The 21,094-nt window shown below is 47.4% G+C and overlaps 1 protein-coding gene and 1 long non-coding RNA gene across 4 annotated transcripts in view; both read right to left on the reverse strand.

Moving 5' to 3' along the window:
• LOC147355406 (calcium release-activated calcium channel protein 1) overlaps positions 1–21,094 on the reverse strand; it is a 40,121-nt gene that overhangs the window by 8,080 nt on the left and 10,947 nt on the right. The window contains exon 1 of one of the 3 annotated variants that reach the window (XM_086347652.1): positions 6,839–6,922. The exons of 1 other annotated variant lie outside the window; for it this stretch is intronic. Coding sequence is in view for 1 of the 2 variants with exons in the window: in XM_086347649.1 (XP_086203775.1) it covers positions 6,353–6,658 (306 nt within the window). In the remaining variant the exon portion in view is untranslated. Of the gene's footprint in view, positions 1–6,352; positions 6,923–21,094 lie in introns of those variants that run through there. One more of the 3 variants, XM_086347649.1, reaches the window with a different exon arrangement.
• LOC147355407 (uncharacterized) lies at positions 8,122–10,856 on the reverse strand. Its single transcript, XR_015144474.1, has 2 exons — positions 10,718–10,856; positions 8,122–8,324 (listed from the first exon to the last, which is right to left on the reverse strand). It is a non-coding gene; the product is annotated as an uncharacterized LOC147355407 (long non-coding RNA).

Below are 21,094 nucleotides of genomic sequence, written 5' to 3' on the forward strand. Positions count from 1 at the left end.
TTCACGAGCTGAAATGGCCTAAAGGGACGGAGCAATTACTTTAGGAGATATTTTGCTAACATATGCACAAATAAACTGAGATTAAGGCACTGGGGTGCTCAGACATAGCTCAGAGCTCTGACAGCTTGATGCTGAGATGCTGAGTGTGATTCCCGGGAAAGGAGCTTGGTGGTATCAGTCTTACCCCTCAGGGCGCATGCTGCCTCTATAACCGCTAGCTGCAAACCAAATGCTGCGTGCTATTTTCAACTTTCACCATTTTTTGGTAAAAGTAAAAATTATCTTTGGGTTTCTTTCGGGCTAGTGAAAACAGGTACAAATGCAGGTCTTCTGTAAAATCGAGGAGGTGTAAAGTGAACTTGTGAAAAGTGGGGGGGGGGGGGACACCTGTAGTTACCACTGAGACCATGTGGCCAGCAAAGCTGAAAACATTTACTTCACAGAAAAAGGTGGGCCATTATTGGGTTAGATCAACGCTCCTAAAAAGGAATGTCAAACCACAGTCCCAGAGGATTCTCCTCTGAAGAGTTTGTGGTTCTATCAGTTTGGGGCATTCCCTTCTGGGAAGCATATTAAAGGCCCCCTGAGAAGAATTTCCACCAGAGAGAAACTTGCTCTTGGTTAAATTTTCTCAGAAGTTTTAGGGCTTCCCTAGTGGTCCAGTGGGTAAGCCTCTGTGCTTCCACTGCAGGGGACGTGGGTTCAATCCCAGGTTGGGGGACTAAGATCCCCCATGCTGCACAGCCTGGCCAAGAAATTTAAAAAGTGCAAACTGTCACAGTTTTTATTAATATTATTAATTAATTAATTTATTCATTGGCAGCACTATGTCCTTGGACTGCAAGGAGATCCAACCAGTCCATTCTAAAGGAAATCAGTCCTGAATATTCACTGGAAGGACTGATGCTGAAGCTGAAACTCTAATATTTTGGCCACCTGATGTGAAGAGCTGACTCACTGGAAAAGACCCTGATGCTGGGAAAGGCTGAAGGTGGGAGGAGAAGGGGACGACAGAGGATGAGATGGTTGGATGGCATCACCGACCTGATGGACATGAGTTTGAGTAAGCTCCAGGAGCTGGTGATGGACAGGGAAGCCTGGAGTGCTGCAGTCCATAGGGTCACAAAGAGTCGGACACGACTGAGCGATTGAACTGAACATGGCATGTGGGACCTTAGTTCCCTGGCCAGGGATCGAAACTGCGTCCCCAGCAGTAGAAGGGTGGAGTCTTATCCACCAGGGACGCTCCATAAACTGTCACAGTTTTATTTTTCCAAGGGAACTGCTTCCCAACACTGATTACCACAGTGTCATCTTGGGAAACCCTAGAACTCTCCTTCACCAGCCCTGGACCCAGAAACCAGCAGAGCTTAACACAAACCCTGGCTGAAAACCCCAGACACGTGCACAGGCACTTGTGAAGTTTTCCAAAAGGCTTCTCAGCTAGGCAGGGAGTGCCTTTCCCTTGGGGCATTTAACAAAATTCCATTTATACCGACTCAGCGTACAGAAGGATCCATCTGTAAGACTTTGAAGACCCAGTTTTCAGCCAGCTACATGGGACATGGCGAGAGGGTGATTGAGTGGAAAAGGCTCCAAGTCAGACAGACCATGGCTTGAAATCTACTAGCTGGATGATCGCAACCTCAGCGAGCCTTTTAGTTTCCTCACCTACAGTACATACCTTTAAGGACTGTTCTGAGGATTAAAAAATGAATGGAAAAAAAAAAGGTCCAGGCTCATGCCTGGTGTTCAGTAAATAGTAACATCATCAACATTATTCAAGAATTCATCATGGGACTTCCCTGGTGGTCTAGCGGTTAAGAATCAGCCTTCCAATGCAGGAGATTTGGGTTTAATCCCTGGTCAGGGAACTGAGACCCCACATGGTGTACTGCAACTAAGACCCAACTCAGCCAAAAATAAATAAATGAATAAACATATTAAAAAAAATTCATCATGGAACTCTTTTGCTCCAAAATCTTCCCTGGCTCCCCACTGCCTGTATCAGAAGGCCTTGCACTGTCTAGTTTGGAAAGAGTCACCTTCCTCTACTATCCCCGGACATGGCTTCAACTCCAGCCACACCAGACTCTCTGCCTTTCCTTCCCTAAGACCTTATCATTTCTCATCCTTGTAACTTTGCTCCTGATGCCTCCTCTGATAGAGGGTTCTTTCTCAGCTCTACTCCACCACCCTTAAGGCTTAGCTGGAATCACATTCTTCTAAACCAGTTAACTCTCATAAAAGCAGTCCTAGGAATTGCCTAGCAGTTTCAGTGCCGTGGGCCTGGAGTTCAATCCCTGGTCAGGAAACTAGGATCCTGCATACTGCTTGGCCAAAAAATAGTAGTCTCAACGTTATGGGAACAAGGGTGAGTGAGTTTCTGTCACACCTGTACCACGTGTATTTTAAGTGCTTTGCAGATACAAATGAACCGTCACACTGACCCATTGAGGTTGGTTATTGCTATTACTCCCATTTCACAGCTGAGGAAACAGGCCCGGGGACATTAAGCAACTTCCCCAGCATCTCACAGTTCTAAGTGGCAGAGCGGGGACCTGGATCCCACTCAAGCAGTCTGGCTCCAGGGTCCCTATTCTTTACTTCACTCTACAATACTCGAGCCTCCCAACTCAGGCCTTCCATCGTTCTCTGGTGCTTCCTCTCCCGCAGCAGTGGGGCCACACCAGTCACAGGGTCTGGAAGCTTCCCAGCCAGGTAACCTCAGACAAGTCATTCACTGGGCACTTACTCTCGCTCCCCATTCTGAAGCTCACAAGAAACGGTTCAAGGAGAGTACTTAGCAGGTGTCAACCTATTCCAAGATCCCAATCAACAGTGGTAATATTTACCACTAGTACTTAGCACCATGAGCAATAATACTAATTTCTTACTCATCTCCATGCCCCCTGAACTCCCAACATGTCACAGAGGCTCAATAACATCTTATGATTTGAGTGAGCCCTTCCTTCCAACTCATTTTCAGAGAAATGCCAAGCTGCTTCTGAACCCGCTCTGGAACCTGGGAACAAAAGGGTGCTGGCAAGCAGAGAACTTGAGGAGGCAGATAATCCAAAAATAATTGATCCCAGGTCATGGAAAGCATTTTGTTTATGGCAACAGGCTGCCCTTCCCAATTATCTTCTGCTTAGGCTAACGTTACAGGCTGCCCTCCCCAGGAAACCAAGATTGCTGTGTGTGCGCATGTGCGCTCCCCATAGCTCCCAGGGGACAGGGTCAGGCGGAGGCTGGCTGCCTCTTGCTGAGAGGTAAACTGAGGCAGGGGTGGCCTGAATCACAGCACCCTCGGCTCAAGAAGCACCTGCAGGCTGCTGATCCTCTGCTACATCCTGGGCCCTTGGTTTTGGAGTCTGGATGCTGAACCCAGACAAGGTGTGCTATTTCCAGAAGCTCCATCAGTAGTGGGATGCTTGTCTGTAGACCAGAGAGGGCCCACCTAAGGGTCCATCATCAGATCCTGACAATTCCTCAACCCTTTGTGGGTCCAAGCGAACCTTGTAACGACTCTTCATGCAAGTCCATGGAGGAGCAGGATATGTGTTTCCTTTGTACACACGAGAAAACTGCCCCCAAAGAGTAAAGGCACTTGCCTGAGGTCCCACTGCCTATCTCCCCAGCACATCAGGGCAGCTGTTCAGGCCTTTCTGCCCAGGAAAGGGGAGTCTCTCCATGCCCTCCAGGCTCCTCGGAGACCTTCCCTCAATTTCACCTTGTGTGCGGCTGAGTCTGGCAACCTCACCAACTCTCTGACCCTTGGAAATCAAAGGTCACATCATATCACTTCTTCTGGGTTTCCCAGTCTCTCAGAAGGAAGCCCTCTGGGGGCAGGAAGTTGGTTGTGCTGACTCACAGGCCAAGGGAGAGTAGTCCAGGAAACCTGCTCACTCCGTTTCCATGGCACCTGGCTGCATGGCACCCCTTCCTCTCTGAGGCTCATTCACAAGGCTGGATGCCTGTGGTGGGGGCGGGGTGCAGGCGGACCTGCCCTGTTGAGCCCTTCTCTCCACCCCAACCCCGTTTCTCCCCGTTGTTTGCAGACTCACGGCAAATGCAGTTACTCTCTTGTTAAGTGCCTTCCCAGAATGGAAGTGGGCACGGGATTCAGCCTTCCCTGCTGGCAGAACTTGGGGGATTTCATCACTGGAGCCAGGAAGACTTCTCCACCCCAGTTGGGTAGCATAAAGGTCCCCAAGAGACAGTCTGGTTGAGTCAAGGCCCACCAAGTGCCGCCGGCTGCCCCTGCAGCCTGACTTCCCCACACTGTTTTTAGCAAGAGGAAGAGGGAGGTGACATCTGATCAGAAGGCCCGGCTTCTAAGAGACTACTCAAGAAGGCAGAAAAGCTTCACCCGTTGCCTCCTCACTGCTCCTGGCATGGGAAGAGGCCTAGGCAGCTATGAATTTACCACCCCAAGAAAAACGGGAACAGGTACCCCACCATCTGAAACAATTCACTGCTGTGACGAGCTGACAGCTGCTGGTGTCACTCCCTTCCCCCTAACTGTAACATTTTATTTTGCTCAAGAGAAGTTTTTCTGCTCTATTTCTCATTCCCTACAAGGCCTGGTCCTAAGAGGTCCCTGGCAGCATGGGGCTCAGAGCTCCATACACCACAAACTGCATAAGTGTCCAAGAGAGTTCTGCATATCAGCCAACCTGGGTTCAAATCCTGCTCCAGCAAGAGAGCTGTGTGGCCTTGGGAAGGTCCACTCCAAAATTACCTCCAAGCGCAGTGGAGGACTTAGTGTGTCAGTTAGGGCATCTACACAGTGCAAAGTACCTGGTGGGTGCTTGGCTAAGTGTCAGCTGTTCCTAGGATTTGGGGCTGATGGAAGAGAATCCTTTCCTGTAGACCTAAACTAAAAACTAGAGTGACACTTCTTACAGACACACACATTTTATCCTTCCCTCTCAAAGGCTTTCTTGATTAAATTTTTTCAAAGAAAAAATTATTTATTTATTTGGCTGCGCCACATCTTAGTTGTGGCACATGAACTCTTAGTTGCAGCATGTGAGATCCCTGACCAGGGATCAAACCTGGGGACCCTGCATAGGGAGAGTGGAGTCTTAGCCACTGGACCACCAGGAAAGTCCTCGATTAAATGCTTAAATTCAGAGAAGCTCCTGAGAAGCAGCCTTCATTCACCAATTGAGGACTCAATCAAGGCCTACAGAGGGATTTGTCCCAGGCTGCACAGGCGGCAGGGACAGACTCAGGAAAGTGCGTCCCCGACCTCAGACAGCTGGTCTTGCCACCGTGGCCCCGGGTGCTCTGGGCCTGCTTAGGGCTTCTAAAAAGTTCTCACTCCTTGCACCACCCACGAGTTTGTGGAGCCCAGGGAGAGTCCCAGACACACTCCCTTCCCAAGAAAACTCAAAGGGTGCAGCCACTCCCTCCCCCAAGGTCAAGAGCTTAGCTCACTCACCAGTGAGGCAAGAGTGCTCTGCACTAAAAACCTTGGGGGAGTGGGGGCAGACCCCATCCTTCCAGGCTGAGGTCAGGAAGCTACTGTTCTGTAGCTGTCTTGGGAGACTCCAGGATTCCCAGCCTGAAGGCATCCTCTCAGCCACTTCTCAGCCCAACATGCAGCCTCACCTACCCCACCCCCCAGAGGCTGGTTCTCACTCCGATCCAGCACACAAGGAGGTGGGGGTGGGGTGGGGGCGGAGGGGGGAAACTAAGCCTACCCCCAACATCAAGAAAGAGCCCATTCAACGGGAACATGTCCCACCCTCCTCCCCCACACCCAGTGACTCAGTGACAAGTTTCTGGAGCAGAAACTGAGGGTGGGGAGTGGTTGTCAAACCCCCAGGCTGAGGCCCTCGGAAAATACAATAGGAGAAAGCGTATCAGGAAATCCCCTCTACTAGATAATAAAGGAAGCTGGCCAATTTCTTCTGGCCTCAAGTGTGGGGGCACTAGGAGATGGCTCAGGGGTCCTTCTCCTCCCAACCTCCTGACACCTGCTCCCAAAGAGATCAGACTACTTACGTCAGTTTCCCTTCCACTTCAGCATGCCTGGGACTCTTACATCTACGTCGAGCATCCTGCTGTTTCTCCCTCCTCGCCACATCAAGCTTGCCCATCTGAGCCCCCCAACCCTGGACATTTGTATGATACCCAACCTCCCACTACGGGTGTCACTTGTCCACCTCTTATGTCCAGCATCTCTGGTCCTCCCAGCGTCCACGACAGCTTTCTCCCAGCTCTTCCCTTCACCCCCCGACCCTCTAGCCCTCCCAGCCAGCTCCCCTGTGCGCCCCGTCGGGGCTGTGGGAGGCAGCGGCCAGGACCTGAGAGGGGGCAGGGCAGGGCGGCCCGAGCTCACCATGGCGAAGCCGGAGAGCAGAGCCGAAGTCCGGCTGGAGGCTTTGAGCTTGGCGCGGCTCAAGTAGAGTTTGCGCCAGGACAGCGCCTGCATCGAGTGTTCGTTGAGGCTCATCACCTCGGAGTAACTTTGGCCGATCCAGTCCGGGTAGGTGACGGTGGGCGGCGGCGGCGGCGGCGGCGACCCCGGGGGCTCCCCGTCCCCGCTGCGGCGGCGGCTCCGGCGGCTGCCGCTGGTGCTGTTGCCGCCGCTGAGGGGAAGCTCGGGGCTGTTGCTGCTCGGGGGCGGGGCGGGCTCCGGATGCATGGAGCACGCTGCAAGGGCGCGGGCCGGCCCGGGCGCCTGCTAGGGCAGCGGCCCCCACCCCGCGCCGCACCTCCGCCTCCGCTTGAGGAAGCCGCCGCCTGGCCCCAGCGCGGGTCCGGCCTCAGCCGGCCGGCCGCCAAAAGCAAGTAGCTCGAAGAAGCGACTACAGCACAAACTTACAGGCCAGCCGTGGCGCTTGCAAAAGCCCGGGGCAGCAGAGACAAGAGCCTGCTCTCAAGCAAGCGTCCCGGATCCCTCGGGCCCGGACCCTCGGCGAGCGACACGATTGGCCGCCGTCCGGACTAATTTGCATGCGCCCCGCCCATCTGAGGTGGGCGTGGTCATCGTAAGTCATGTGATTCGTCTCATCGGACCGTACCGCCTACAGTCCCTGGCCAGGCGCCGTCAGCGCCCGCGCCTCTTCCTGGAAGCGCTTCAGCCCCCGGGCCTCTCTCTGTTCCTGCTGCCGGCACCTCCCATCTCCGCAGCTGCTTTTATGGCCCTTCTCCCAGAGCTCGGACTCCTGGGTCGGGCCACCTGAATTCACCTCTGGTCGCCTCCTGAAGCCCGTTTCCTCCTTGCAATAAGGTGACTTAGGATCTGCAGGAAATAGCAAACTGTGATGTGGATAGAGTTCATTCATTCTGTGTATTGAGCGCCTCAGTTCAGTTCAGTCGCTCAGTCGTGTCCGACTCTTTGCGACCCCATGAACTGCAGCACGCCAGCCCTGTCCATCACCAACTCCTGGAGTTTACTCAAACTCATGCCCATTGAGTCGGTGATGCCATCCAACCATCTTATCCGCTGTCGTCCCCTTCTCCTCCCGCCTTCAATCCTTCCCAGCATCAGGGTCTTTTCAGATGAGCCCGTTCTTCGCATCAGGTGGCCAAAGTGAGCGACTACTGGGTGCCATCACTGTTCTGGGCACTGAGGGTCGGGTGGTGAATCAAATGGACAAAATCCCCTGCCTTCGTGAAGCTTACATTCTAGTCTAGTAGCAGGGACACGCAAACACCAAGGAGTAAGTTATAATAGTTTAGAAGGTGATAAGTGTATAGAATAGTAAAGCAGATCAAAAAGAAAGAAAAGAAAGTAAAGCAGAGAAAGGGGGCACAGGTAGTGTGCAATGGCTTTTTTTTTTTTTTTCAGGGCTGAGATTTGTGGTATGTTTTGTCCAGTTCGTTCACTTACAGTTCACTATCCTCTGAAACAAGCTGGGATACAGGATAAGAAGCCCCTTCAGTAAGTTTACTGTGCACGGATTAAGCGTTAGGCTGAGGGATTCCAAGAAAATAGTAACTTTCACGGAATCTTACAAATTAGTGAAGAGAATAGGCAGTCAACGAACAAAATAAGTTCACATTTTTCTGACTTGGTCACTTTTGAGCTGAGACCTGAACCAGCAATGCAAAGAAGCAGGGACCTACTTTCCTGGGGCGGAAGGGAATAGCAGATACAAAGACTCTGAAGCAACAATATCTGCCTGTTGGAACATTAGGAGGCCAATTTAGCTACAGAATAATAGAGGGGAGAGGTGAAGTGAGGCTAGAGTACTGAGGTAAGAACTGTTCCCTAGGGTATCAGCTCCAGGAGGGCAGGTACCGTCGCTGTCGGTTTCACAACTCTAGCATCTAGAGGGTTGCTTGGCACACTGCTCAGTAAATATCTGTTGAATGAATAAGTGTGGGAGAGACAAGAATGAGTGAAACTTATAATTATCCCAGAGTCAAGTCACAAGCATGCAGCATTCCAGGTCAGCTATGTGAAATTTAACTCTTGTCACCACTAGAGGGCACCCCTCCATTCAGCCACATTATGGGATAGACCTGAAGGCCCCCTCCCAAAAGCCTCTGGAATTCTTCCAGAGTCCTTTCTCTGTTTTTTATGAAGACCAGGGAACTTGGAATTTGAAATCTCATCCCACTGGGCTTGTTTCTTTGCTGGCCTTTGTACTTGTCACTTCTTTCACTTACCATCTGTGTCTCAGCTCAAATATCACCTCCAAAGAGGGCCCTTCCTTTTCTAAAGTAGGCCCCGTTTCATGTTATGTCACCTCACCCTGTTTTATTTCCCTGATAGTTCTGATCACCACAGTATCTGAAATCACCTAGTTTATTTATGTACTGACCTGTTTGTACCCCCGCCCCCCTCAACAAATGAGTGTGCGTTCAGTTGCTCAGTTGTATCTGACTCTTTGTGACACCATGAATTATAGACTCCTCTGTCCATGAAATTTTCCAGGCAAGAATACTGGAGTGGGTTGCCATGCCCTCCTCCAGGGGATCTTCCCAACCCAGGGATCAAACCTGCGTTTCTTGTGTCTCCTGCATTGGCAGGTGGGTACTGGTTCCAAATTGGGGAAGGAGTATGTCAAGGCTGTATATTGTCACCCTGCTTATTTAACTTATATGCAGAGTACATCATGAAAAATGCTGGACTGGATGAAGCACAAGCTGGAATCAAGACTGCCGGGAGAAATATCAATAACCTCAGATATGCAGATGACACCACCCTTATGGCAGAAAATGGAGAAGAACTAAAAAGCCTCTTGATGAAAGTGAAAGAGGAGAGTGAAAAAGTCTGCTTAAAACTCAACAGTCAGAAAACTAAGATCATGGCATCCAGTCCCATCACTTCATGGGAAATAGATGGGGAAACAATGAGAGATGGGGAAACAGTGAGAGACTTTATTTTCTTGGGCTCCAAAATCACTGCAGATGGTGATTGCAGCCATGAAATTAAAAGATGCTTGCTCCTTGGAAGAAAAACTATGACCAACCTAGACAGCATATTAAAAAGCAGAGACATTACTTTGCCAACAAAGGTCCGTCTAGTCAAAGCTATGGTTTTTCCAGTAGTCATGTATGGATGTGAGCTTTGGACTATAATGAAAGCTGAGCACAAAAGAATTGATGCTTTTGGACTGTGGTGTTGGAGAAGACTCTTAAGACTCCCTTGGACAGCAAGGAGATCCAACCAGTTCATCCTAAAGGAAATCAGTCCTGAATATTCATTGGAAGGACTGATGCTGAAGCTGAAACTCCAATATTTTGGCCACCTGATGCGAAGAACTGACTCATTTGAAAAGACCCTGATGCTGGGAAAGATTGAAGGCAGGAGAAGGGGAAGACAGAGGATGAGATGTTTGGGTGGCATCACTGACTCAATGGACATTGAGTAAGCTTCAGGAGTTGCTGATGCACAGGGAAGCCTGGGGTGCTGCAATCCATGGGGTCGCAAAGAGTCGGACACGACTGAGCGACTGAACTGAACTGAACCATCTGGGAAGCTATCTGAGAGCAAAGTTCTCCTCTCTTTAAATTACTTCCTTATCACCCATGGCCTCTCACAGGAACTGGCACAACAGAGATTCCCAAGAGGAACAGGTTTAATGAAAAAGATAATGAGATGGTCTTGGTTCTAAGAGGCCCCCCTCAGTTTTACAGGCCCCCTGGGGCCTGAGTGGGGCCAGCAGGTCTGGAAGAGAAGAACCTTGAAGCAGGGAGGGAAGATTTGCTGACTAAGAAGGAACCAAAGGACTTGTCAGTGGCAGGTCGGCCGGGGGCTTTGGGGTAGGGATGGGGCCAGGTCTCCCACTCTAATTCTATGGAGTTTGAATCCCAGCGCCACATGCACAGTGCAAAAGAGAAGAAAAAAAATACTATCAAGACTTGGGTTGGTGGGTGGATGGGGTGGGCATCTGGGCAAACCCTGCTTCCTGTTTTAGAATCTTAGAGCCCTCAAGGGTCAGTGGTTAATCAATTTTCTCCCAAGTGGGCTGGTGGTAAAGAACCCACCTGCCAATGCTGGAGACATAAGAGATGCAGATTCGATCCCTAGGTTGGGAAGATCCCCTGGAGAAGGAAATGGCGACCCACTCCAGTATTCTTGCCATGGACAGAGGAGCCAGCAGGCTTCAGTCCATGGGATCACAAACAGTCAGACATGACTGAAGCGACTGAGCTCACAGCACATTAGAGCTAGTTGGGGCCATAAGATGCACCCCATTCCAAACCCCTCCTTAATAGCAACTGCTGCCCCAGAGAGAAAGCACCTTACCAAAGTATACCAAAGAAGCCAGTGGAGAATCCAACTTGGAACCTGGGCTGCCCATCCCAGCAGTGCCTCCAAGGACTATGTGTGGCTCCATCTAGTGGCTAGGGTGTGTGGGTGTGTTCTCAGCCTTTTGGACTTTTATCTGAAATAGCCAAACAGAATTTTTCAATCAACTCTGTATATGTAGGTATAGAGATCCAAGGGACTACTGGAACCTGCTTCACCACTGTGGCCAATGGATGGATACAGCCCAGGGCTGGCCAAAGATGGTATGAGCTACCTTGGGAGGCAGCAAACTCCCACATGGCATGGGGTAAAAAATAAAATAGCACTTAAACAGTACTTACCAATGACAGGGAACAACAGACTGGTTCCAAATAGGAAAAGGAGTACGTCAAGGCTGTATATTGTCACTCTGCTTATTTAACTTATATGCAGAGTACATCATGAGAAATGCTGGATGAAGTACAAGCTGGAATCAAGATTTCCAGGAGACATATCAATAACCTCAGATATGCAGATGACACCACCCTTATGGCAGAAAGTGAAGAAGAACTAAAGAGCCTCTTGATGAAAGTGAAAGAGGAGAGTGAAAAAGTTGGCTTAAAGCTCAACATTCAGAAAACTAAGATCATGGCATCCGGTCCCATCACTTCATGGGAAATAGATGGGGAAACAGTGGAAACAGTGAGAGACTTTATTTTCTTGGGCTCCAAAATCACTGCAGATGGTGACTGCAGCCATGAAATTAAAAGACACTTGCTCCTTGGAAGGAAAGTTATGACCAACTTAGATAGCATATTCAAAAGCAGAGACATTACTTTGCCAACAAAGGTCCATCTAGTCAAGGTATGGTTTTTCCAGTAGTGATGTATGGATGTGAGAGTTGGACTATCAATAAAGCTGAGTGCTGAAGAATTGATGCTTTTGAACTGTGGTGTTGGAAAAGACTCTTGAGAGTCCCTCGACTGCAAGGAGATCCAAGCAGTCCATCCTAAAGGAGATCAGTCCTGGGTGTTCATTGGAAGGACTGATGTTGAAACTGAAACTCTAATACTTTGGCCACCTGATGCGAAGGACTGACTCATTTGAAAATATCCTGATGCTGGGAAAGATTGAGGGTGGAGGAGAAGGGGACGACAGAAGATGAGATGGTTGGATGGCATCACCGACTCAATGGACATAAGTTTGGGTAAACTCCAGGAGTTGGTGATGGACAGGGAGGCCTGGTGTGCTGTGGTTCATGGGGTCGCAAAGAGTTGGACACGACTGAGTGACTGAACGGAACTGAACCAATGACAGACACCATTCTAAATTATGTATTATTAAATAGTTTATATATTATAAATAAATATGTAATATAAAATATACTTAAATAACAGAGTAATTGATAATTTATTAAATATATTAAGTATCAACAACCTCAGACAAGCAGATACCACTCTAATGGCAGAAAGTGAGGAGGAAGCAAAGAGCCTCTTGATGAAGGTGAAAGAGGAGAGTGAAAACTCAGTATCAAAAAACTAAGATCATGACATCGGGTGCCATCACTTCACGACAAACAGAAGGGCAAAAAGTGGAAGCAGTGACAGAGTTTATTTTCTTGGGCCCCAGAATCACTGTGGAAGGTAACTGCAACCAAGAAATTAAAAGATGCTTGCTCCTTGGAAGAAACACTATAACAAACCTAGACAATGTATTAGAAAGGAGAGACAGTACTTTGCCAACAAAGGTCCGTATAGTCAAAGCTATGGTTTTTCCAACAGTGAGAGTTGGACCATAAAGAAGGCTGAGCACAGAATTGATGCTTTTGAATTCTGCTGGAGAAGACTCTTGAAAGTCCCTTGGACTGCAAGATCAAACCAGTCAATCCCAAAGGAAATCAACCCTGAATATCCATTGAAAGGACTGTTGCTGAAGCTGAGGCTCCAATACTTTGGCCACCTAATGTGAAGAGCCAACTCATTGGAAAAGACCCTGATGCTGGGAAAGATTAAAGGCAAAAGGAGAAGAGGGCAGCAGAGGATGAGATGGTTAAATAGCATCACGGACTCAATAGACATCAATTTGAGCAAACACCAGGAGATAGTGGGGGCTTCCCTGGTGGTTCAGACGGTAAAGCACCTGTCTACAATGTGAGAGACCTGGGTTCGATCCCTAGGTTGGGAAGATTCCCTGGAGAAGGAAATGGCAACCCACTCCAGTACTCTTGCCTCGAAAACCCCATGGACGGAGGAGCTTCGTGCAGGCTATTATCCATGGGGTCACAAAGAGTCAGGCACAACTGAGCGACTTAACTTTCTTTCTTTCCCTGGTGGCTCAGACAGTAAAGAATCTGCCTGCAATGCTGGAGACCCAGGTTCAACTCCTGGGTTGGGAAGCGCCCCTGGAGAAAGGTATGGCACCCACTCCAGTATTCTTGCCTGAAGAATTCCATGGACAGAGGAGCCTGGTGAGGACCCCATGCATCCATGGGGTTGCAAAGAGTCAAGGCTGAGTGACTCACACACGGATACAGGAGATACTGGAGAAGAAAGGAGCCTGGTGTGCTGCTGTCCATGGGTTACTAAGAGTCGGAGTCACAACTTACTGACTGAACAACAACAAATATCTATATTATCTTATTTAATGTTTTAAAAATATGTTTAATGATTTTGTTATTATTTAGTGTATTGAATGTATTAAATATTATATTGAACTAAAAAATTCCTTACATTTTCATATTAATATCACCATTTAAAAATTATAGTCTATTTACCATATTGTGTTGGTTTCAGGTGTATATCATCACTTTGTAGATGAAAAAAAAAAAACGCACAGAAAGCTAGTAAGTAGTAGTACAGGACACTAAACTGAGTCGGTAAGTCTCTAGAATCTGGGATTTAAGGACCACCAAAGTGACCCCTGCTTCTGCATCAGAATCTCCAGAGGTATTCTTTTTAAATGCAAGTTACTAAAACCTACCCAAGCAGTTTCCTTTTAGCAAGTTTTTTGGGTAAAGTTTGAGAACCACCACACTAGATAAGCTTCAGTTTTAAATACTTTTAGTCTTCTGCGGTGGTTAAGGTTGACTGTTCCCTTGGCCAGTCAGTTGCAGTGTGACCTTGTGCAAATTACTTAACCTCTCTGAGCAAACAATACTCTTAGCAAAAAGAAAGATTACAAATACCTATTCATGGACCCCGAGTCTGGACACCCAATCACCACCACCAGGCACATTTTTAGAAGGGGTAAATCTGATGCCCAGCTGAAGAGGAAATCCCTTGCCCCTTCCTGCCCAATAAGGCCATAAAGAATTCCCCACTTTCAGTTTGAAATAAGAGCATTTTGTCAGAGCCCATCATGGATGGTTGCTTCTATTTCCTTCCCCTATCTCTGCCTTACCTCTGACTACTCTTGAGGCTTGAAAGCCCTAAATCAATAATAATAAAAGAGCCATAATTTCTTGAGCTCCTGCCTTTATAGACCAGTGCTTCTATACCTCTGGTGATGGGAAGTACCCTCCTTCTGTACATTTTTTTTCTTTCTTTCATTTTTTGGATGTGCCACTCAGCATGTGGGATCTTAGTTCTCCCACCAGGGATTGAACCCATGCCCCCTGCATTGGAAGGTGAAGTCTTAACCACTGTACCACCAGGGAGGTTCCCTGTACAGTTATTTTTAATAGTTCAAAAGTTTTCCTTCTATGCATGTGACTCCCTCTAGGTGTCACAAAGAATGTGTGAAATCCCTCTGCTGCCCACCCCTGGTGCCAGCTCCACAGGACGTCAGGAAGGCGGCATTAGTGCGTGATCCTGGGGCTTTGAGAGTTAAAGAACTGGGTGACGGAAGGAAGCAGGGGACTGGATACAAAATTCAGATTTAGGGTTTGTGTTGATCTCAGAATGATCCTCGGCACCCGAAGCTCAGAGACCATGTGCAGGGGAGCCGCTACCCCACTTTCCCGCCCCTCAGGCCCTGACCTTTTAGGGCTCACTCTCCTCCCTGGTCAGAAGCCATCGCTGGGACTGTGTTTGTGCTCATGCCTTTTATGGTTAGTGCTTTTTGTGTCCTGGCTAAGAAATATTTGCCAGTCCCAAGCTCATAAAGATATTCACCTATGTTTTAAAACTTTAAAACACAAGAGTTTTAAAAAATCTTAGAGGGGACTTCCCTGATGGCACACTGGATAAGAATTCACCTGGCAGTGCAGGGGTTGATACAGGTTCAATTCCTGGTCCGGGAAGATCCCATATGCCACAGAGTAGCTAAGCCTGTGCGCGACAACTACGGAGTCCCTGATTCTTGAGCTCGTGCTCCCCAGCAAGCCATGATTAGAAGCCTGGGCAAAGCAACAATGAGTAGCCCCTGCTCACCTCAACTATAGAAAGCCAGGGCAAAAGTAACAAAGACCCAGAGTAGCCTAAATAAATAAATAACAATTATTAAAACAAAAAAAAGCCTTGGGACTTCTCTGGTGGTCCAGTGGTTAAGACTCTGTGCTCCCAATGCAGAGGGCCTGAGTTTGATCCCAGGTCAGAGAACTAGATCCCACATACCACAAGCAAGATCCGGTGCAGCCAAATACATAAATATTAAAAAAAAAAAAAAAAAAGCCTTAGAGGAACTTCCCTGGGGGTTCAGTGGTTAACTCCATGCTCGCAATGCAGGGGGGACCAGGTTCAACCCATAGTCGGGGAACTAGAGCCTGCGTGCCAACACTGAAGATCCTGCATGCTGCAATTAGGTCAGCCACAACCAAATAAATTTTTTTTTTAAAAGTTTTAAAAGATAAGAAGCAAGTTCCCCATTGAAACGCATGGACCATTCTGTCAAAAATCAAACGATTATATGTGAATGTCTGTTTCTGGATTCTCTATTCTATTCCATTGCTCTATTTTCTAATATGCCAGAATACACTCTCTTGATTACCTTTAAAATAAGTGTTGAAGTTAGATAGGTTAAGTCTTTCAACTTTGTCCTACTTTTTCAAAATGGGTTTGGCTATATTAGTTGCTTTACATCTTGCTGTATATTTTGGGGTAGAATGTTGGGATACGTTTGGAATACAAACATGACTTGGAAGTTACCGCAGTCTCTTAAAGGGGTGGGGTCTTCCCAGAAATCTAGCATCCTCCATTAGAAAAAGAGGAGTGGGAGTTCCCTGGAGGCCCAGTGGTTAGGACTCAGTGCTTTCACTGCCATGGTCCTGGGTTCAATCCCTGGCCTGGGAAAGAAGATCCTGCAAGCTTCTCAGAGCCACCAAAAATAGGAAAATGGACCGAGGCCACACTGTAGAGACAGAGCACCTGCATCAAGGACTGTTATGAGTTAAATTATGTCCCTCCCCCCAACAAAAGAGATGTTTTAAGTTCCAACTCCCAGTATGTCCGAGCATTATCTTATTTAAAAACAGGGTCTTTATAGAGGCAACCAAGTTAAAATGAGATCATTTAAGTACAGTAAGCCCTGATCCAGTATGATGTGTGCTTATAAAAAGAGGAGATTTAGACACACAGAGTCTCAGAGAAAAAATGATATGAAGAGACACAGGGTGAAGATGGCCATCTACAAGCCAGGGAGTGTTTGAGACTTCCAAAAGCTGGGAGAGAGGCTTGGGTCAGATCTTTCCGTGGAGACTTCAGAGGGATCATGGTCTTCCTGATACCTTGATTTCAGACTTCTGGCCTCCCAAAATGTGAGGCGATAAATTTCTGTGTTCTTGGCTGTCCAGTTTGTGATAGTTTGTTATAGCAGCCCTGTGTGTCTGTGTTAGTCACTCAGTTATGTCCAACTCTTTGCAAACCCATGAACTGTAGCCCACCAGGCTCCTCTGTCCATGGGTTTCTCCAGGCAAGAGTACTATAGTGGGTAGCCATTCCCTTTTCCAGGGGATCTTCCTGACCTAGGGGCTGAACCCGGGCCTCCCGCATTGGAGGCAGATTCTTTACCATCTGAGCCACCATGGAAGCCCCTACACTAGGAAAGCTCATATATGTACCCTGGACTGAGATGAGGAGGGATCTTCAGTCACCCAAGGGACTTGAGTCCTAATGGGTTTATCATGGGGCTGCAAGTGTGTTCAAGATATCAGCAGAGGGACTTCCCTGCTGGTCCAGTGGCTAGGAATCCACGATCCCAGTGCAGGGCACCCAGGTTCAATCCCTGGTCAGGGAACTAGATCTCACATGCTGCAACTAAGATCCAGCACAGCCAAATAAATTAAAAACAACAACAAAAAGATGTCAGCAGAGATTAGAGAAAGTCACATGGGTTTAGGAGTCCCTTGATGTGAATCCCAGCTTTGTCAGTTTATAACTGTACCCCTTTGGGCAAGCAACTCAACCTGAGCCCCACCTGTCAAATGGGGATAGTAATTAATGGAATTTGGCAGAAAGAAAATTTGGCTATGAGTGTTCCACGAAAGAACATTTGACTCAACAAACAGTGGTTACTATTTTTCGTTTTGTGGGATGTCCTGTGCTCAAGGAAAGAGGATTGTGTCATTCCAAACCAGATGAATTGGCTAGATGGTGAGTATTCACGAAAGGTAGAACATCAGTGAGAATCCAAGCAGGAGAAGCAGACACTAGGAGAATGTATGCATTTGCCTCCTAGGTAATGGAAGAACCATGGAAGCGGGCAAACAGGGGAGGGTGAAGAACCTACAGATTAGCAACTGCAGGAAGGCCAGGACCACCCCTGGAGTTGGATGGACCGAGGCAGGGGTGGTGTTTCTGGTACCCAGGAAGGACTGGACTCCCCAGGTGGAAGCTGGACCCACAGTGGCACTGTCTGGTGGGAGGTAGAGACACAGGAAATGCAGCTGCTCCTGGAACTATTTCCGGAGACAGAGAGAGGGAGAAAAACCTTGGCTTCTCCCTTCTTCCCGCCTACCAGGCTCCTATCACTGCCTCCCATTGGTCGATCTATAAAGGAAGTCAGCTCTTTTGGCAGCCTGCAGAGGTTGGCATCCGAGTGATACAGAGCTAAGCAGAGGAAGGGCAAGGAATGGATTTGAAGGCAAACAAGCCCAGGCCCAACACTGGGGAGCTGGAGTTATATTTAATCTCTCTAAGTCTCAGATTCACCATCTAGAAAATAGGGATAATAATATGTATGATTATCTACTCACAACATTGCTGTCTGCATTAAACAAGGTATCAACAGTTTCCTGATGGTCCAGTGGCTAAAACTCCGAGCTCCCAATTCAGGGTCCCAGGTTCGATCCCTGGTCAGGGAACTAGATCCCTCTTGCTGCAACTAAGAGTTTGCATGCTGGGACTTCCCTGGAGGTCCAGTGATTAAGATTTTACCTTCCAGTGCAGGGGTGTGGGTTCAATTCCTGGTCAGAGAACTAATCTCACATGCCTTGGGGCCAAAAATAAAATAAAATGAAAAAGCAATATTGTAATAAATTCGATAAAGACAAAACAAATGGTCCACAACAAAAACCTTAAAAAAAAAAGTTCGCACATGCCACAATGAAGATGGAAGATCCTGCGTGCTGCAACTAAGACCTGGTGCAAACAAACAAATATATATTAAAAAAAAAAAAAATCCCAAGACAACACATACAAACAGTTGAACCCGGAGCCCAGCATAGAGTAGGGAGCAGCCTGTAAATGTGAATGAATTGTCTAGTTAAGTGTTTTCTGCTCAGAGGATGAAAGAAAGGAGGAGGACAGAGGTCTGGGAAGAAACTCAAGGTACGAGAGTCGTGCTAGTGTTAGTGATATTTTTATCTTGCAGATTTGTCCATCTGTCATCTCTCCATTCTAAGCTGGTGACTGTCAGTCTCCTTTTAGAAACCCTGAGTCAGGGCTCCCCCACCGAGTTCAGGGTAGAGTCTCCACTAGCCTTCAGACGGACTTCAATCCACTCAATTTTTAGCTGGTGTCTGCCTCCTCCAACTGTTGCCAGACTTTCCTCGCCTCCCCCAGCCTGGGGGCTGAGCTGTTTCCAGGATCTCTCTTTGTATAATTAAAAAGAAAAATAGAACAGCCGATGTTGCCAAACACGTATTTAAAGTGACACCCTGGGTTCAGGGAGTGAAAAATAAAAACCTTTAAGGTTTAGATTAAAAGTCTCCATGCCCAGCTGTCTCCTGACCTTGGAATTTCTCCTCAGCCTGGCCGCCTTTAATCCGCTGCCCTGGCTTGTAAAAGCCTTTTAGACTGAGGGCATTTATTTCCCAGAGAACTATTCCAGCCTAATCACATAAAAATGCCCAGCATCCCAGGAGCAGACTGTCAAGTGCAATGTGGTTCTGTGGTTCTCTCCAGAGGCCCTGGAGAAGGGAAAATTGGGGTGCTGATCATCCTAGGAGTCACCCCTGGGTCCTTGCTTCCCCTTGCCTTTTTCCCACCACATACAATTCATCAGGAAACCCACATTTTCTTAAAATCTCAGCTCTTGTGGCCGGCATCGCCTCTTCCATCTTAACCAGGCTACCATCATTGCCTGCCGAGAGGTCTGCAGTAAACTGCTCCCTGATGTCTCTGCTTTTAAAGCCATTCTGTAACAGCAACTAGCAAAATTTTTTTAAAAACAAATCTGAGAGCCTTCTCTGGTGGTCCAGTGGTTAAGATTTTGCCTTCCAGTGCAGGGGCTATGGGGTTCAATTCCTGGTTTGGGAACTAAGATCCCACATCTGTGCAGCAAAGAAAAAAAAAAAAAAAGAGCATTTGAGTGATGATGGAATGCAAGGCAATGTACGTTTATCAAATATCTACTGTATACCAGCTGCCCCAAATCAGTGCCTGCGTAGACAGTCGTTCAATAAATGCCTGAATCAATGAATGCCCTCAAGAAACCCCCAGTCTTCCTGCTAAAATGCCTATAAATAAATAACTCTAACATGGAAAGATAAGGCTATTATGTGGGTGTGTTCAGAGTGCAAAGGGGCCCCTTATCACCTTGTACTTGTGGGTACCTTTACCAGTCTTACCTTCTCACCTGGGAACTAGCTTTTTGAAGGTCAGGTGGACTCACCCATCACTCACTCGCCTGTCCATCTCCTGGGCACCCAGGAAGTACTCTGCCTGTCCTGTGTGTTCAGTCATCGCCTCTTGTCTGATTACTGCTGATCCTCTACTGGCAGTTGTTCCTTTATTCAGCAAGAGGGCAGCAGCTGGAGGCCCCTGACAGGTTACCCACCCTCCTATTTGACCTGACTTTTCCAGTTATCAGTGAAGGATTTGGTCTCCTTCCTTGGTATAACTCCTTGCATGGACTTCTATATAAATCTACTTATAAAAATTCACGCAGTGGGTAGAAATTGTTAAAGATTCAAATCCTCACCATAGTCACAAGGCTTTGCCTGATCTGCCACTTTCCATCCCTCCTTCTTTCCCCCCTTTTAAAAAAATAGGGGTTAAATATATATATAATTTACCATTTTAATCATTTTAAAGCATACAGTTCTGTGGCATTAAGTACATTCACACTTATGCCCCCATCAACATGCTTCTCTTCTTTTTAAATAATAATTTCAGATGTCACTATTGGGACTTGCCTGGTGGTTCAGTGGCTAAGACTCCAAGCTCCTAATGAAGGGGGCCTGGGTTCAATCCCTGATCAGCGGACTAGATCACCCATGCTGCAAATAAAGATCCCACATGTCACAGATAAGATCTGGCACAGCCAAATAAATAAAATTTTATTAAAAATAAGTCACTCTTTACTCATAATTTTTTTAATTGGGATCTTACATTTAATGATTGGTTCATTTAGAACATTTATAATGTACAAAGATAGCTTTTATAATGTACCATTTTGTTAAGAAATAGTTAATATGGGAATTGCCTGGTGGTCCAGTGGTTAAGACTCTCTATGCAGAGGGCCTGGGTTCAATCCCTTGTCAGGGAACTAGATCCCAGGTGCTGCAAATAAGAATCAGCACAGCCAAATAAATACTTTTTTAAAAAAACTGTGCAGTCTACTACAACTGGAACAATACAAAGATTGGCATGGCGCCTACACAAGGATGATAACATGCGTATCTGTGAAGTGTACCATTAAAAAAGGAGAGAAAGGAAAAACACCAGCAAAAAGAACCCTAACATTACCAGCATTTCTCTTTGAAATTCTCATCTGCCCAACCCAGTCTCCTCCTCCTTCCCGAAGTAACTACTTTTCTCAGTTTGGCCTTTATCCTTTATGTGTTCCATTGCTTTTTATATACATTGTTACTTTGGCCCATTTCTGAAATTTATACAAAGTTCAGAACTTTAGCTTGTGCCTACTTACGCAACTTGTCATGTGATTCAATATTTTCTGGTCAGAGTCATCTTGTAGACACAAGGAGCGCTCTAGGCCAATTTTTTTTCACTGCTGCGTAGATTCCACCTTACAAGGTGCCCGCCATAGGCTTCTTCAGAGCCCTTAACCGCCTATCTT

The sequence above is a fragment of the Bos grunniens genome, chromosome 17 (genome assembly GCF_055505025.1).
Source record: "Bos grunniens cultivar Pamir isolate PY7600 chromosome 17, Bosgru_T2T1.0, whole genome shotgun sequence".
NCBI lineage: Eukaryota > Metazoa > Chordata > Mammalia > Artiodactyla > Bovidae > Bos > Bos grunniens.